Here is an 18,281-nt window from a genome sequence, read left to right on the forward strand (position 1 = left end):
GCAGATGCCTGTAGCTACTGATATGCGTACTGCGTGACGATTCTGGGACACCTGTAATATTGTACATGTCAACTCTGATGATCTTTCAAAGCAAAGGCTTTTTTTTGGTTTGGTTTGGTTTGGTTTGGTTTGTTTTTTTTCTGGTGAATACATTTCATTTTCATCCATTAGTTTCTGCAGTGTCTTAAAAAATATAGATAGTGTCTTCAGGGACCACAGAGCAACATTTAGGAAAAATCTGCATTTAGGTATGTCCATAATCATATTTTTCTGGTAGGAACAAGAATAACCTATTAATGAGAAGTCTGTAGGATTTCACTTATATTCAATTTATCACACAATTGTTCTTTTCAGACCCAGGAGTAATAGTTTTTCAGCATGATCTCATCCACTCACACCTAAACCTAAATAGCATATAAAATAAGGAGGACAAAAAGTCCTCTTTTGCAAGTCTGAAAAAAAAAGACTGAATAAAGCTAAAAATTCATTTGTATAATGCTTCCACAGCATGATTGGAATCATGTGGGCAGGTTCAAATACAGGTTTCTGATTTAGCAAGATACAGAAATCAATTGAAAATATCCAGGATTTGGTCAATGTGTTTTTTTCTCTAGCCACAGCTTAAGGCCACAAGCTAGAAATTAATATACCTATAACTGAATCCAATAGAGTAGTCATTTTAACATATGGCATTCTGTTTCTCTTTTTTTGCAGCGCATTTCCAAAGTTCTAGAAGATGGAAAGCAGTCTGTGGAGCACCATTTCAAATCTTCATCTTCAGATCTGTAATTTGTTCTGTTACATGACCACCTCTCAACCAAAAAGAATTATATATACATATATATATCCTATGTTAGACCCCTGTCTACTCTAAAGAAAGGCACTGAGAACATAGATGACTAATAGAGAATATGAACAACAATACTCATGGGCTCTGATTAGTTACTTATGATATAGATATAGAAATAACATTTGAAAGAAATACTACAGGATGTGCCCGCCAGGATATGGAACAGAAGTTTACTGAGCCTCTGGTTACACAGGTCGAAGGGCATTGTGTGTTCCCTAGTGACAGGATTTCCTTCTGGGAAGAAAGATGCATTAAAAGGCCATCTGCAATGCTTACTATATAGTGTAAGTCAGCTCCTGTTCTTTTCAAAGAGCATGGAAGCTGTCATTTTGTGTAGCTTGTATAGGAACACTCCAGCTATCTTTAAGCTATTGCTGACAGCGTAGTCAAGGCAACTGATAGCTCAGCACACAATAGCCACTGACAATTTACTCTGTGGCTGTAGTTGGATTTACAGTCCTCAGATCCCTCTGCTGCTCCCACCACACTGCTCTGTATCCTCATGGTCTTTCTCACGGTGATGTCCATGACTGTGACACCATATGCCTGAGATATTTTCAGAACAGTGGCTATTATGTTGAAAACATGTGCAAAAGTTTATTTACACAGGTACAAATTGATATTACATCCAGCAGTGTGATAAACAAAAGCTGCATTTTCTGATGTTCATCAATAAAATGTTAAAATTTATTTTATTTGCCTTGAACCTTTCTCCCTGAAACCTCTAGATACCGTCGTATATAAGGTAATAGTTTGTTCCTTGACAGCAAATGGAATCCTGCAAGTCCAAGTCTTCTGTTTTCAAAATTGATTTTCTGTGTCTCTGCAACTCATGAGATAGCATTGGAAGATAACGCCTTATTGGCATGAAGCTAGACAGCACTGCAGGTCAGCATCTTGGGGTTTTTATATAAGCTGTCAGTTCTTTCTAAAGGCAACTATGTTATCAAAATATAAAGGTTTCTAAAGGGCGAATAATTTATTTCCTTCACTCATGCCTTTATGTTTCAGACACCTACATAGGTTTACATTCATTAAATAAAATATGAGCATGCATAGTGTTGTAGATGGGAGAGACTGGCCTTGTTGGCATTTATATGGATGTGGGAAAGACAAAGAGGTTAAATTATTCCTTGCTGAGTGGTTGAATCAATGGAAAGACATCTTCAGTTTATTCTAAGCCTGACTATTTCTATAAACACTTTTATGTTCAGCATGAATAATTTATTTAATGAATTTAGACTCTCTTTGCAAGTTGTCAGTGTGAAGCTGTTTCTACAGAAATAATTACCGATTGTCTTCTGTGAGAAGTTTGAAATATTTGCCATTGGAACTAATACTGCGCCAAGAAATACTTTTCACTAGAATAACTGTAGAGAGCAAAACAAAACGGGTCCAGTTTTAACCCTAAGTACAGTGTTTGTTGGCATGGATACTGATAAACTTTTCGTTTCATTTGCTTTTCACAGCAACTTGATACTGTTTCTGAGGAAGCTCAGAGAAAGAACGAGGCTTTTTCAGAAAAATAAACACCTCAGTTTAATAGAGTGGGTTATCTGTGAGTGGGAGAAAGTGAAAGGTTGAGGGGTACATGTTTAACATCTTACTACCCCGGGGGAAAAAGAGGGGTCAGGTACTCAGGTTGTCTTTCAATGTTATTTGCAGACACACTGAAGAAATATTGATATAAAAAATAAAGAGTACTTTAAAATAAAAGGTTTGATTCTAGTGGGAATGAGTCAGAAAAGGATGATTTAGCAACTGTTTATTCTTTGTAAAGATGCCTGTTACAGGTTATATTTTGCTTATTGTATCTTGCAGCTATGTTTTCATGTGAGAGTGGAATAAAAGAGTTCTAGCTCAAGCTGTTGTTATAAATTATAACTGAAGTACTGTGATTTAAAATAAGAAACTAGGGAAGAATTCCAAAGAATGGAAGGGAAGGAAGAGCCCAGAAACAAATACCAGGAACACAGAAGCACGTCCAAAGGAAGTTGAGTGTTGAGTGTTTAGATAGTGGTTCCAAGACTCATGCTTGTGTTTTCCTCAGGTTTTAGTATAATTTTTGATGAAGAGTTTAGATTTGCATGTAATTGACCAAATATCAGCAAAAATCTTAGTAGTTGTCCCACATCACAGATAGTCCTCCTCTTGCCAGTCCAGTTTTGGATCTGTTTCAAGCCTGAAATCATGCAAATCAACTCTGACAAAAAAGCAAAATTAACTAAGGAAAAATAATTGCCAAGAACAGGGCATATGTGGAACTGGAATTTTAAGGACGTTTGGACAACAAGCTCCAGCCATTCACAAGTTTCCAGAAACTGTGGATACTGACATTTAGTCCAAATAAACATAGCATGAAGAACAAATGATGCCCTGGGATAATAAAGTGCAAGTACGGCAATCTGGCAACATCTGTTTACAAATGTAAATCAGCATGGATTATCATCATTTCTGTCACAAGCAAAGTAGGCCTTTAGTTCACATATGCAGAGGAAGATCTACTCAGGTGGCACAGAACCTATGTATTTGACATTCTGTGAGGTGAAGCACAGAGGACAGAAATTTACTCCAGGGTAGGGTCAGGCTTTGGCTGCTGTCCCTGGGAATTAATGAAGCAGGGGTAGCTTCACCTGTAACCTGTATAGCCCTCCCACCTCTCAAGGTCAGAGAAGCATTTCTGGATACAATAACATTTTCATGTGCTCTCTGTATCAGAGTGTATTTCACTCATCTCGGATGTTCCTGGATGATCCTGGGTGTCTTGGAGTAGTCACTAGTATTATAGTATTTACTTATATTTTCCTCCCAGAATTAAGTTCCTACTTGCTCTTAGGCATTCAAGGTCCTTTTGAGAGGGAACATTGAGCAACATTGCAGGAGCTGCCCTCAGCTGTAAGGACTTCAACATTGGCAATATTTACTGCTGTGGGGTGCAGAAAGTGGTTGTTCTTTATTGTCAGAGTCTGTAATTTTCTATTCTGATTTGCTATGATGATGCAGTGTGTGCTAAAGGTTAACAATCCAAATGAATAACTGCTCTGCAAACAATCCTCAGGTAGACCACGGATTTTATAAGCTTTAAAATGTTAGACAAATTAAATCATGGTTTTAAAGTGAGGACAGTTTGATCTGATTGGGGTTTTGACAGAATTATCCCTTTTCAATGTATTTTTTTTGTCTTCCAGGATAGCCATGAGTGAACTTTCATATGACTGACCCTAGAATTAGACAGCCACTGTGAGTGTCTGTGCTGTAACAAATACACTTTCTGTGATAATTACTTTTTCATGAGTGTTAGTGTGTGCTGCAGCTCAGTATGCCCCATTATGCATGTGGGTTCACTAACAGGTTCATGTGAGAGGCATGAATGATCTCTCATAGTTAACGCTTCACAGGCCTTCCCATTAACTTGAATTAGTTCAGCTCATGGTAGGTGACTGCTACTGATGTTACAGTGGGTTTAAGAGGTGATTGAGTCAAAAGGCACAGGAAAGGTGATGGGGATCAGAAAACAGTCATTTAAGGTATGTATGCCCTGAGTTGGCAGACCAGGAGCCAAAAAAAGAGACTTATCTAGGTGAAGTAGTAGGAATCTTGCACTATTGTTGTAACTAGAAACCTCTAAAAACCCTCCATGTTTGAGAAATATTTTGAGGGATTATTTTCCCTAGAATATTTGCTCATACGTTTCTATACATCAGAAAGCAGCCCTGGATAGAGTTGCTTTAGATGTAACTCTTTTAGCCAGGAATGTTGTATTTTATCACACAATAAAGCATGTTATGGTTGAATACCTGGATGCTACAAATATTGAGGAATGTGAAGTCTTTACTACATGACTTCAGTTGCTTCCACACACTCGGCAATGCTTCAGTAGTGCTTTGTCACACTTAATAATACTAATGTACAATGCCTGAATTTGTAGAATCTTTCTTAACAACTGCATTTAGACTTCTTTCACAAGACAAGAAAACAGTGCTACTGGAGATCAGTACTGGAAAACAAAAGAACAAAGGAAACTAAACCTAAAAACACTTTAAGTCTCTAAATTTAGCGGAATTTCTGCACAGAATTTCAAAGCAAGCAATGGATTCTAATATGAAAAAGTTAAGAATGTTTACATATACCACTGGTTATTTTTACAGATCCCAGAATTACAAATCTAGATCTATGTAATATTGCTAAGGGGACAGTGATCACGGCAGTATAAGAACTTGTTGCTGACAGATTATCTCTAGGGCAGATCCAAACTAATTTGATACATTTTCATAAAATGTCACTAGGGGGAGATAACTAGTTGCAATATTTTGCCCATATAATAGAATTCAAACTACTGATCTGTCTACGCAGATACCTGGAAAACCAAAGTAGAGGAACTGGAAGTGTGTGGATTATTAACACTGTAAATCATCCTATTCACAAATTAGATGATCCTAATTTACTGCAGTTAAACCCTGGTTACATTAAAACAACCTTAAGTTTAACTATGACTGGGTGGGTCCATAGAGTAGTTCACCGCTCTTATTTGTATCAATTCACTTATCAGTTTTAGTTGCTAATTAATTTTCCACAAGTGTTTGTGTTGTGCAATTACCAAAGGGTGTAGAACATTGTGAACATTAAAAAAGGGAAAAGGAAGTTATGTTTTCTGAAAAATCCTTGGTTTTAAAGTGTCTTTTCAATATGTTCTTCATTTAAATTGTGGGGTGGGAGGAGCCATTTTATTCATACAAGCAAATACCTTGATGCTGAAATCTGACTGAAACAGAAGTATTAGCTTGTTACTTTTTTTTCTTTGTATAAATCCTGTTGGGCATCTCATTGAAATGCACAAGAATTTAAACTTTGAAGGGTTTTGGAAGGGTGTACTGATTAATTTCCTTGGTAAACACGATGTTTATACAACACCTCATTTGATTTTAGCACTGCCTATTTCTAGTATAAACAAACATTTAGTAGCAAGCATAGAAGAATAAGCAGATAATCTGAAAGAGGCAAGCATTTCAGCTGTTTGGAAGCTGGTAGCAGGAGTGAGGTTGCAAAGTATAAATGATTGAAGTATCTATATTTGTACGAATTTCCCATAATTGAGAGATGCCTTGGATTCTAACATGAGAGGAATTCATTGCAGAATCTCTCCATGCCTGGTTTAGACTTGAGGTACCCCTCCGTTGCAGGGCTGAGCATGTCTGTGTATCTAACTGCAGCAGATCCCAGGGGAGCCACAGGCAGGCAAATGGAGGCTGTAAATTTCTTGCCTGCCTATGGCCTGTCATGACTAATACATAAGTCAGGGGACACCTAATCCCCTCTACCATATTATATGTTGGCAAGATGGTGGAAGGGCTTTGTTGAAGCAGGAGTTATGACTACTTTTATTATCATAGTTCTCATGGTCAGAAAGCAGCTACTAGCCCTTATAAGGTTTTACAGTCTTCTAAAACTCCAGTTATAAAGTTGCTTTAAAAATCCACAGTGGTTTTGTTCTGAAGGGCTTAAAAAGTCTAAGGGCATTCTAGCATTGCAGTGTTTAAGGCACAGATCCAAATGATACTGCCTTTTCCATTAATTTAGTGTTCAACCTGCATTTCTAGAAATGAAGCTCAGTTCCCTTGTTTTGCAATACTGTATTTTACATTTCTTATGCTTTTGCGGTAACCTTGAGATGACATTGTTTTGCCTGCTACACCTCATTTCTTCTGATGGTGTGGTTTATTTTGTGCATACACTGGGCAGATGATTATTAGAATAAGACATGAAGACTTCTGCAACTAATCTACTAGACAACTGAGAATATAGATAATTTGTCATGTGAAAATGTCTTATCGATGGATACTGAACTGTTTCTGAATTCAGTGCATGAATTGTGTGAAACAAGGTGGGTTGCTTGGTATACTGAGTTGCAGATGAAGTTTTCTCTTACAAGCAATTTGTCTGTCTTCTTTGTGACGACATGAATAGCTTATATGAATTTTTCTTCAGCAAGGTGTTAAAATGGTGATTAATACACCATGATTAGGGTTATATACAATGTTAACAGAACACCCTAAAGCTTCATATTCATTAAAAATAGCTCTCTGCACCATGGGATTACCTGGCAATGTGTATAATTATCTGGATCAAGTGTAAACAACCAATTTAATTTCTGACGAATAAGCTAAAGTACATGATGCAGAGTGCTTTGCGTTGACTATAAGAGGGCCAAATGATATGCAGTATGTTATAAAGTTTGCCAAGATGAAGTTACGACTACAAAATTCTGAATCTATCTGAGCCGTTAGCGTGGGTTTACATGATGTTGTACTTTGCATCATTCAGGCATGGTGCTTTTGATCTAAGTTCTCTAAAACTGTCACATTGTGAAACAGCATGATGACCTGAAGGTGCTTGTGAGATTAGCAGGTATCATGCTTTATTTTGCTTTATCATTTTGGAAGATCCAGTTAAGAAGGTAGTTAGGAATATCTCAGCCAAAACATTACAAAAGTGTACAGAGAGTTCCCAGTGTTATTCTCTACCTTTTAACCCCTGTTTTTGCTTCATACTGTGTGCTAGCGTGCACCACTTCTCCCAAGTCACTGCATTTCAAAAACACTGAATGTATAGGTTACTTTGGAGTATGAGTGAAAAGCCTGAGGAAGATCAGTTTTAATTAAATTACTCTGAAATTTTCATAACCCAAGATTTCAGACAATTATTGTTTCCCTTCTGAAAAGGCGATCAATGTGAAGAAATATTACTGTTGGCTGGAGCAGAGGGGCACATAGGAGCTGACCTAAAAAACCTATGGAAAATAATGGTTCTGCAGGAGCTCAGCCAGAACCTTGCAGATTTTGGAGCTTCATGTAAGAAATCAAGAGGAGCAAATATCTGTATAACACAAGAGTTGACAGCAGTCTTTGGACTGACAATAATCTGTGGTTGGTTAGGCTACTGGTTGGTAGAGACGTGCACTCAGGGCTGTACAGTACTGTAGTAAAAAGAAATGTTAAAAACACATGCATCCTGCCTACAATGCATTTGGAAGTAATGATCACTAAACCATGACTCCAGCATCAGCCTCCTTTTTGTTTCTAGAGTTTTTCAGCTCTAAACATGATCTGTTAGCACAGCTTGGTCAGCATATCACCTTTTCCTGGCCTCTGTATGAAAGCCTCACCATTTTTCCTTCTCCTTTTTCCACTTGTGGGATTGCTACCTTCTCCTCCCTGCCCCACCCAGAACAGGAGTCTCAGTGCTGAGGACCCCAGGGCAGTGTTCCTGCCTTGACTCAGTTAACTCCTGCGCTGACCAGCCCTGCCCGGCAATCACAGCTTGAGCAGTTCGTTCTTTCCTCGATGCCTTTTGCCCGCGTATGAGCATCTGCACCCGAAGTGCTGTACAGGAACAGTACCGCAGGGATTCTCAAGCAGTGAGGTGTGCCCATGGTACTGACAAAGTACCATTTTTACTGTCATTGTTTATACTCTGCTCTGAGTAAAACAGGCCCAGTCAGTTGGAAGAAAAATGGTGCTGTTTGGATCGTGTCTCTGCTGGAAGCTGTGCCAGCACACACACGCCAGGGAGGGATCGGACCTTTGCACTCTCTTTCCAAGCTCTGCAGGCAGAAGCCTGCAGTTATCTTTGTACTTCACTGCTCTGAAAGCAGTACTTGCCATTCTTCGCCCCAGTCCTTGCTTTACTTAGTGCTGTGTGATACTTTGCTCAGACGTCACATCAAGGAGGGGCTGGGAGCAACACACCTTCTCAGGCCGCTGCAGAGCGCAGCTAGGGCTTCACCTTGCTAGAAAGCACTGCCCCAAAGCTTCACAGAGATTAATTTGTGGAGGACATCTGCAACCAGACACTGATGAAGGTTGTAAAAAGTAGTATTTTTTTCCTTTGTAAAGCCTGGCATATTTTCAAAGCATGTATTTACTCAGCAGCCACTTCAGTGTATTTTAACTGTAACTATGCATGCAGAACTCCTCAGGGAATAAGTATTTAGATGCTGCTCATCAGAGTCCGTGATGCATTTGGCTGAATTCTCACTTCTTGGAATAAACAAACCCTGAGCAGTAATACATTTGCAAGTTTTCCTTGTTTTCAAGAGGTTTTTTGGCAAAAATGGAATTTGCTGAGAGGATCAAAAATTTATTAGGTTTACTTTTCACACTATAGTAAAGGGTTTTAGTTCATCGTAAAAGTGTTTTTACACATTTGAGCATTTCTTGAATATTTTGTTCCACTGACTCTTCTGTAAATAATTACAGATTTTTAATTAGCAATATTTGTAACAATATTTGCAACAATATTTGCAGGACTACAGATATAATTTTAAAATATAGCTATATGTTAGCAAGCTAATTAAGAAGCTGGAGGCAATGTTGCTCAAACAGCTTTTTGCACGTTTGTAACTCTGATTCCTATGGAGAGAAAGATTATTTCAGATAGCTTTCTTGAGGAGGGATGGACTTGCATTATTACTTCCTGAGAAATGAATCATCATTTAGGCTTTTTTGTCCAAGTCACCTTTTGCACAACAGTTGTCACTTAGAAAATACGCCAGCCCCACTGTGTTCCATTTACCTTTGTTTAATGTGCATCTCTGCATAGGCTAGTTAGCATTTACAAGCTCTGAACTCTCAGTCATTCAAATTAAAATAGCAACTTGTTTGTCCATAGTTGCAGTAGAAATGATTTTATGTGCAGTGAAAGTGTGTATTCTTTTAAATAAGAGCTGTAGAGATGCATTTCTGCGCTGGCAGACTGGCTAGCTTTGTCGCTTCTTACTTAACATTTCAGTTGTATTTCCCATGACATTTTTCTTGTACCTTTCAAAGCAACAGCAGCAATATGAATGTAACATTGGTGAATCACTAATGCTTAGGAAGGGGGAAAATCTTGCTGGTGCTGCAGCACAAAAGACTAAGTGAATGATAAATGTGTGACAAAGCAAAAAAAGGCTTTGGTACAGCCAGGAATTCAAATCTACAGGTCAAAATTCATGTTTCTGTAGAAATTATAGGACTAGAGCCATCTTAAAGGCCTTGTAATACCAGGAATTTCTTTAATTGTATGGGTTATTAAGGCTGAGTCAAGTTCCAAAGGTATGTATGTGCCTTAAACATAAAAAAATATGCAAATATCACTTCTGAAGGAAACTGCAACCGTGCTTTTAACTACAGTGCAGTCTTTCATGCAGTGACACAGTCGTAAGAGCTGTCCTCAGTCCGAGACAGGTGTTGGTGAGATTGCAGCTCTGCTTTTTCCTCCTTCAGAAGTGCAGGGTGCATGCAAGGCAGTATTTTTCAAGTAAAAAAGGGCTAGAGGTTTTTCCTGGTTACTTAATTTTAAGGAATCAACTTTGGTCTGTGTAGATACAAATGAAGTTATTGGAAGTTAGCTGAAAAGGGCTGTGCTGAACACTGCACTGCCTCTTTCCTGTTTCGAAATTCTGCTAAGAGATGTTATGAGCTTTCTGCACCAATCCTGCAGCAAAGAGGAAGCAGCAAATAATGATTTCCTATCTCAGTTCACCAGTTTAAGCTCTAAAGAAAGGTTTGATGATTAAGCTTGAAATTTTTTTCTCACAAGATTAATCCTTACTTTAGGGAGTAATTCCATTTATATCAGTAAGATTACTCACGTGAGTGACCAGCTACAGAATTTGCCCATAGTACTGTGGTTGCCTAAGGGGAAGTACAAGCAACTCTGCAATTAAAATTACAGAAAGAAAAGGAGGTCTGAACTTTTCTTTTTTTTTTTTTTTTTTTTTTTTAAGTGTATATATATGCCTACTGTTTCACTGACGAGTGACAATGGCTTTTGCAATCTGAGGTGTTACTAGCAGCAGCTCAACATGGCTTTTCTTTAAAAGGAAAGAAATACTAAATGCTAAAGCTCCATTGTGAAAGGCAGAAGGAGGAGGGTCTCTGATGAGGAGTTTTAACTTCGAGGCACCTTAGGCTTTCCTTATGTGCATCACATTAGTGGAAAATTCCTTCATTTCTTTAAGAAGATAAACAGTTGTAAGTCTCACGTTTGGTTGAGGTGACATCAATGCCTGGCTGGAACTGCCAGCATTCCAAAAAGGATATCGTCCCCATCTGCAGCCACTCAGGGCTGCGGGGCGGAGCCTGCAGCACCAGCCGGGCCCAGTTCAGGTGCATAAGTAGGTCGGGCAGGGCCCAGGTGATGCACCTGCCTCAGCCAGGGGCCTGAGCACAGCTCTGTCAGAAGTGATCACCCGCCTGCGGTAGAGCATGAGCTCCTTTGAGCCACAAACACACTCTCCACCACGCTGCAGCCCACAGTTTCCAAATATCGGTCAAGAACCTCCAGAGATGAGTATCTACTACGAGAACTTTTTCCATCCACAGAACATCCCTAGCCCACAGCGTCCGAGCACCTTTGAGACGACGGATTACAACGCCACTCCCAATCCCTACCTCTGGCTAAATGGACCTTCCATTACCCCACCACCCTATCTCCCAGGATCCAATGCCAGCCCCTTCATTCCTCAGCCTTACGGGATGCAAAGGCAGCTCTTGCCTAACATGCATGGCCTGGGAGGAACTGACCTTGGCTGGCTTCCGCTCCCGTCCCAAGAAGAGCTGATGAAGTTGGTTAGACCGCCTTACTCTTACTCTGCACTTATTGCCATGGCTATCCATGGAGCACCCGAGAAGAGGCTGACTCTCAGTCAGATCTACCAGTATGTAGCTGATAACTTCCCATTTTATAACAAAAGCAAAGCTGGCTGGCAGAACTCTATACGGCACAACTTGTCTCTCAACGACTGCTTCAAGAAGGTGCCCCGAGATGAAGATGATCCAGGTATAGTACTCTCCTCCTCCTTTTCCCCCCCTCTAATTAAACCTGATTAATTTAAAAATGCTTAATATATTGTAAAGAGACAAAATAACCTAGATACAGAACATACACAAATTAGGTTTTCTATTTTCTAGAATATTAGAAGGCGACTATGCATGGTTGAGGTCTGAATCGGTGTTGCTATTAAATCTCTGAAGGGAAGGGGATTCTCCACTGCTCTGGGTCTTTCTGAGAACTGATTAATGTGCTGAGCATGAGGCGCAGCAAGCCCAGGAGCAGCCTGACTGAGTGAGTCACATTCAAACCCCCTTTGGTGTAATGTATAAGGCTTAAGTCAAAATTAACTGGGCATTCATGGAAACGAGATAAGGCAAACTCAGATTTGTCAAAGAAATCCCACAGCTTTAGGGAGTCAGCAAGAATTCTCAAGAGAAGAGCAGGCTGCTTTTATTGTTTGTTTCAAATTACGTTTTGCTTGGAATCACACCTCTGCTGTTTCCAACCCCTTGACTGATATGCTGTCAGATTTTTCTTTTATTTATTGTTTTCCATCAATAGCTGTTGAGAACCATTGAGAACATTTAAAAGCCATTCAATTATGCTGACACAGAGAGCCAAAAATCTGGTTCTAGCCTGTTAGAAACCTATCCTACCCCACTGAATCTAGAGTAGTAGCCCAGTATGGGATTTGATTACTTTCTGCTGTAAATTCAGAGGACCAGCTATATAGTGAAAACCTCCTTCCCTCACCAAGAAAACATAACAAAAAGAGCCAGTGGCTCCACTTGTAGTTTTACCTGTATGAAGTGTCAAGACTAAAGGATACAGCCCAAAACTTCACACTTTTTTTCTGAATTCAACAGACATCTGCTTTTGTGTGATTAAAATCACATGGTTTTTGCTCATGTAATTGTTCTGTTTCTGTGAAATGAGTGAAACGTTGTAAAGCCCTGGATAACTACTCTTTTCTGTCTGCGTGTATATTTTTAAATTAAAAATGTGCTTTTGTCCCCTTTGACAGGAAAAGGGAATTACTGGACTCTGGACCCAAACTGTGAAAAGATGTTCGATAATGGAAACTTTCGCAGGAAGAGGAAAAGGAAATCTGACATTGGGGCTAGTGCTGCCACCCTTGTATCTGAGAAATCGGAGGACAGTGCCCTGACTGGCAGCCCCAAAGTTGTAGAGCATCAGGATATCTTGGAAAACTCGTCACCTGGGACTGACAATTCACCTGAGAAAGGATCTCCACCTCCATCTTCCAGTAGCCCATGCCTCAGTAACTTCCTCTCCAGTATGACTGCATATGTTAACGGCTCCAACTCAGGGAGCCGCTCTGTGCCGCTGGGACTCAACACTGAACCCATTGACAAAATGGGACAGAACATGGTGGGCTTTAATTCCTACTCTCCACTCCCCAATATCCCCAGTCATGGTGGAGGAGAGTGGTCCAATTCTATGCCTTCTAGCCACCTTGGCTACAGCAACTCTGTGCTCAACCAGTTTAACACCCATTTTTACAGCAGTATCAGCACAAACAACACACTCTATTCCAGGGAAGGAACAGAGGTTTAAATGAAGGATTCTAAGACACCAAGGTGTAGCTATTTGTGAGAGAAATGACCTGTGGGCAGATGATTAGCGTTAGCCTGTCGACTCTGGGACCCACATTGCATCCTACCTTCTGACAGCCACAAACTTGTTACTCATTATACTTACATCACAAACACTCCACATTCAGCAGCTCCACACACAAAATCAGGTGTTGTAGCAGCAAGAGTAGTGAAGAGTTCTCCTGGGACACTGTGCTTGTATTGCTGCTGACTGTGGTCCTCTACAGACATCCTTGAGAAGTTACTGCTTGCTTTAGGCATGAAGCTTTTTTTGGCATGGTACTAATATTTCTGTGCTTTAAAAGTGCTCATAGAAATGTGGTCATGTCTCTAAATATCCTCTCTTGCTGATATAGGCTGTCTGTACTAGGCATGCTTAGCAAGTTCTTATTTGGCCAAAGCTATTCTGAGGCACCAAAGGATCTGTAATAAAAACTACTGTATAGTGAGCAACAACCACCACTTGAATGGCAAGTGCTGTCTTTGGTTTTCTCTCATACTAGTGCATATATTATATAAATTTTGATCCCTTTTCAACCCCAAGGAGAATATGGCTGTGAAGCAAGCTAGCATCCCCATGGGCACAACAGTCATTTTGAAACTGAAGTGGAAGCATGACAAAATATAATGGAATTGTCTTCTGCTGGTACAGTTGGATCTTAATGTTTTCAAATCTAATTACAGGGTCATTTTTTTTTTTTTTTTTTTTTGCCTTACACATGCGAATCTATTCACATAAGGAAAACAGGATCTGTCCTGAATATATATGTAAAATACATGAGGTTTTTAAGAAGAAAACACATTTATTCTATCTTAACATTCTACGTGAAACATTTCTACTGAGCAAAGAATTTGAATATTGAAGGGGGGAGAGGAAAGAGCAAAGGGGAGGAAGAAGGTTTAATTATCTCTGAGTTTCAGTTCCAAAGGCTAGATCTTTCCAAGTATCGGTTGCAGATATTGTAAAAAGTCCCTGTACTGTATTTTTTTTTCATTTTGTAAAAGTCTGTGCTGCTTGTCCTTGTGTAGATACTAGAAAGAATGCTTATTTTTCCTATGCTCTACTGTAGCTACAAACAATATTTCAAAACATATATGAAGTTTTTTCAAACAAAGACTTGAATCAAGTTCCATATTTATGTAGAGTAATATCAAGCTGGATAGACTGCAGCATACATAAACAGCAAGTTCAGCTGTTCATATCTGGGCACTGACCAGACATTTGGAAAAACAGAAATCATATTAATACATTGTAATAGATGATGTTTTGTCTTGATTTTTGTTTTTTTAAACTCTATATGGGTATAGTTTTGTTAGGGGCCTCCCCAGAAGCATTTTTAATAAAGCATTTGTGTAGAAGAGTGTGTACCTGTGTGTGTGTACTATAGTAATGTCTTTAAAAGGATCCTTAATAGTTTAACTGGAGAAATTTGCCTGAGGAAGGAGCAGTATAATAGTCATAGGTCGGTGACTGAGATAGCGTATGCCTAGGCAATCAAAATTTGCATGCCTGAGGAGTATAATTGGCTGCTATTATGCAAAATACTATCACTAAATAAAAATCATCCTTATAGTTTCCCTGCTGGAATTAAGTGGTGCTAATCATTTAAAATTTCAGAAACCAGACTATATTTTTGTGTGCCAATTAGCCAATATGACCACAATCTTTGCTGCATTCTTAATTATTATTTTATTTTTTATGTTTTAACTTTTTCACTAGCAAGGCTGCCGTGACCAGTCAGAGTTTTGCACCCACTAGGATTATTTCTCGGGAGTTGAAACCTACCTACACCGCTAACGTTGTTGTTCAAGACAAAAAATAACATGATTTTCTAGTGGTGTCCTGCTGCCATGACTGTAAGTTCATCTGAAGTCAGGCACATGCTGAGGCCTGAGCTGTAACTCCTGACCTCAGAATTTTACAGCCCTGCCAAGAATCTCAGGCCAAGAGGTGGACCATGATATGCCCTGCAGCCGAGCAGCTCTCAGCATTTGTTATAGAGATATTTGCTCCTGTGACAACTGAGAAATGCATTGGCAGTGCTGTTATGTCTTGGATTCAGCAGATACACAACAAATTGCCCAGAAATCTAGTTCCTGTGGAGTATATGGTTCACAAAACTGAGAGGAAATTAATTTCTTTAGTGGTGAAATGCAAAATGCTCCGTTATGTATTTACAGAGCAAAACCAGGGGGAAAAGTAAGGTGTAAATTATGCTAAGAAGAATGATGTTGCTAAACAGCAGCAGAGAGTAGAAAGTAACTCCTTTGTCCCTCAGCATTTTGTTTGACTCTCCTTGTTCCCAGTCCCAAATAATAAAAGGAAATCCATACAGGTATGCAAAAGGACAAGAGTTTTTGCCTCATTGCTTCCCAGATGCAGTCAACTAAATACCACTTTTGGCTTATGCATAATGAGGGAGTGCTGCCAAAATGCCGGTTCGTCACGGGCAGAGGTAAATTTTCCGGTGGGTTCCCTGACCACAGAGATTAACCAGCTTCCCTGCAACCATCCAGCTGGCTTGACACATCAGCTCAGTTGATGAAGCCGTTGTTCCAGCAGTGGAAAGATGATTGCATGTGATGTAATCCTATTTCTCCTCAAAACAGAACTACTTTGTAACAAAACAAATTAGGAACACTCTCCATCTGTATTTTTGTGTTTTTCAGAGAGACTCGGTTTTGATAACCAGCCATATTGATACATTCCTGGAGCTACTGCACATCAGTCTAGCACCTGCAGGGACACTGAACTACTATTCTTACATGAGCAGCAGCTCTGCTCTGTCAGAGGTAACGCTCCTATTCACGTATTTTATCAGTGTGGTAAACATACGGCTTTTGGAGGGAAACATCTGGTTTTTAGGGTTTTGGTGTCTTTAAGCATGCTGTTAAACTGAGACCTGTAAGTGAAATACATTTAAAACATTGCTGATCTTTACAGGCTTACAGTCTGAGTTACAAGCACATTTGCTGAATGATGCTGCTTGTAAAGAGAATTTGGGCTACAAGAACTCGGGAGTAGTTTTGTCTGTAAAGATTCTTGATTAATTTTTCATTCTTAGAGTGTGTTTTGTGTTGAGATGCAGCTATCTTCACATACCACTGCGGACACTGTGTTCCATGACTCTGCAATTATTTGTTCCCGGTTTAAAAAAGTTAACACTTAAAGGCTTCTTCCTTCTTGCCACAAACACATCCAGCCCTAAAGTGGTCAGAACACCTTACTACTTGATTTCCTTCTGCCATAGTAAAACTGCAACTATTAGAAGCCTTCACTGGCAGGCAGTGTGTCTTGACTAATGATGAGTAAAGAGTTCCTATATCTATCTGAGGTATACTGCTGCTGAATCCCTGGGGCAGCTTCACTGTCACTGACCCCGTCAGAAACACCTTCCCAGGGTTCTTATCCCACAGTTGCCTGGTTCCACGTCCTGGGTCTGCAGCAGCGGAGTCTGTGACTTCAGCCCTGGCTCTAGTACCAGGGAGGGCGTTGAGACCCAAACCGTGTTAGTGATTTGGGGTTTCACAGCAGAGATCTGGGCAACCCGGGATCCCTTGTACCACAGCCTCGGGGTTGTTCTACCTTGTCATGGGATCAGCTGCAAACCCTGGAGTCCTGCAGGACAGGCGCTGCTTTAGCTGAGGACATGGAGCTCTCAGGGTTTTGTAATCAACAATCTTTATTTACAAAAAAAATCCCAACCACACAAAAAAACCCACTAGGTTTGAGTAAAATGAAGCCACAACAAGGTAGCATTAAATGTGAGACTCGCTCATCTGCTAAATCCAAACCAGTCTGTTGATCAGATAATTGCAGACAGCTTAGGGGAAGAGTACAGGGGAGCAACATTAGATGCAAAGCTTGCACTAATGATGAGGATACAATGGAGAGCTGTTAGCAGCAAGATCTGCTAAATCTCTTGTTACAGTCAGTATGCAGGAAATGTAATTAATCTGCATGGCAATTTACTCTGTGCTTCATATTTATTTTAAGGGCCAAGCTTGTTGTGGAGCTTTTTACTGGATTAGGCAAAGTAGTCAAAGATCATTCTTTGCTGGTATTTACTTTATTAATGGTAATGGTTTGCCTAGATTATGAATGCAGGGTTTAATATTCACTCTGAAGCTACTGTTTCACTGTTCTGGCTGCATGTGAAGTTTCCATCACTCATCACCCCCTCCTGTAGGTTCTTAGTGCCTTTCACATCCTGATAATTCCACCTGCACAAATGCTTAAGTAATATTTTTTAACTTTGATTCAGTCAGAGTGAACCAGGCTCAAGAAAAATCCTATTAAGACTTGCTAATGTTAACCTGAATAGTTTGTGCTAAATCAGTTTTGGGGTGATTATGATGACAGACCGGCGTACAGATGCATCATACTTTGTGGCAGACTGCAGGGCTGGGGGAGAGAACCTTTCCCATTTCATCAGTGGTGAGTGACAGCCAGCACACACTTGTTAGAGAGAGGAAAAAGTTGGTGTGGCTGTTGCAAACCATGTAAACATGCTTTCTGTAAACAGTAGGAGACTTCTAAATCACACACCAAAAAAAAATCTAAAATGCTAAAGCCTCTTGATGCAGTGATGAACACTCATGCAATGCTCAGTGAACAATTACCAGTATAAATGTCTGATTATTGTTTAGCTAGTTTTCCAAATGCAGTATGACCTTCTTAGTATTTTGATCTTGTATGAAAAAACATTAGAAAAAGAAACTGTGCAAAATACCATAAAAAGAGTTTGCAAATACATTGGGTTTCATTCATACCTGTCTTACAAAACAAACATCTAAGACTGTAATATTCTTACAAAGTGGAAGAAGAGTAAAGCTAGACCACAAAGCTTAAAGATTTGTATTCAACTGTAAGAGTCTATAATGCCTGACCTTCCAGATGACAAACTGCTGAGAGCTTAAATGTTACTTCTTGTTCAAAGATGACACCAGGAGGTGTGGTGCAGCTATCTGTAAAGGAAAAGCACGTTCCAGTCCTGCCA

At 39.7% G+C, this 18,281-nt stretch overlaps 2 protein-coding genes across 3 annotated transcripts in view; both read left to right on the forward strand.

Moving 5' to 3' along the window:
- The window catches only part of DOCK2 (dedicator of cytokinesis 2), a 193,714-nt gene extending 191,000 nt beyond the window's left edge, over nucleotides 1–2,714 (forward strand). The window contains exon 52 of the mRNA XM_042790158.1: nucleotides 715–2,714. Coding sequence (XP_042646092.1) covers nucleotides 715–789 — 75 coding nt within the window. The 3' untranslated portion in view covers nucleotides 790–2,714. The remainder of the gene's footprint in view (nucleotides 1–714) is intronic.
- A 7,924-nt stretch (nucleotides 2,715–10,638) lies between these two features.
- Nucleotides 10,639–14,649, forward strand: FOXI1 (forkhead box I1). 2 transcript variants are annotated; one of them, XM_032992698.2, is made up of 2 exons: nucleotides 10,639–11,714; nucleotides 13,015–14,649. In XM_032992698.2, exons 1-2 carry the CDS (start codon nucleotides 11,098–11,100, stop codon nucleotides 13,241–13,243), a joined length of 846 nt encoding a protein of 281 aa, XP_032848589.1. In that variant the 5' UTR covers nucleotides 10,639–11,097; the 3' UTR covers nucleotides 13,244–14,649. The 2 variants fall into 2 exon arrangements, with proteins under 2 accessions (XP_032848589.1, XP_009972810.2); XM_009974508.3 differs by having other exon boundaries at nucleotides 10,639–11,671; nucleotides 12,690–14,649.
- Nucleotides 14,650–18,281: the final 3,632 nt, after the last annotated feature.

This window comes from Tyto alba, unplaced genomic scaffold (assembly GCF_018691265.1).
Source record: "Tyto alba isolate M040663 unplaced genomic scaffold, T.alba_DEE_v4.0 Super-Scaffold_17, whole genome shotgun sequence".
Lineage (NCBI taxonomy): Eukaryota > Metazoa > Chordata > Aves > Strigiformes > Tytonidae > Tyto > Tyto alba.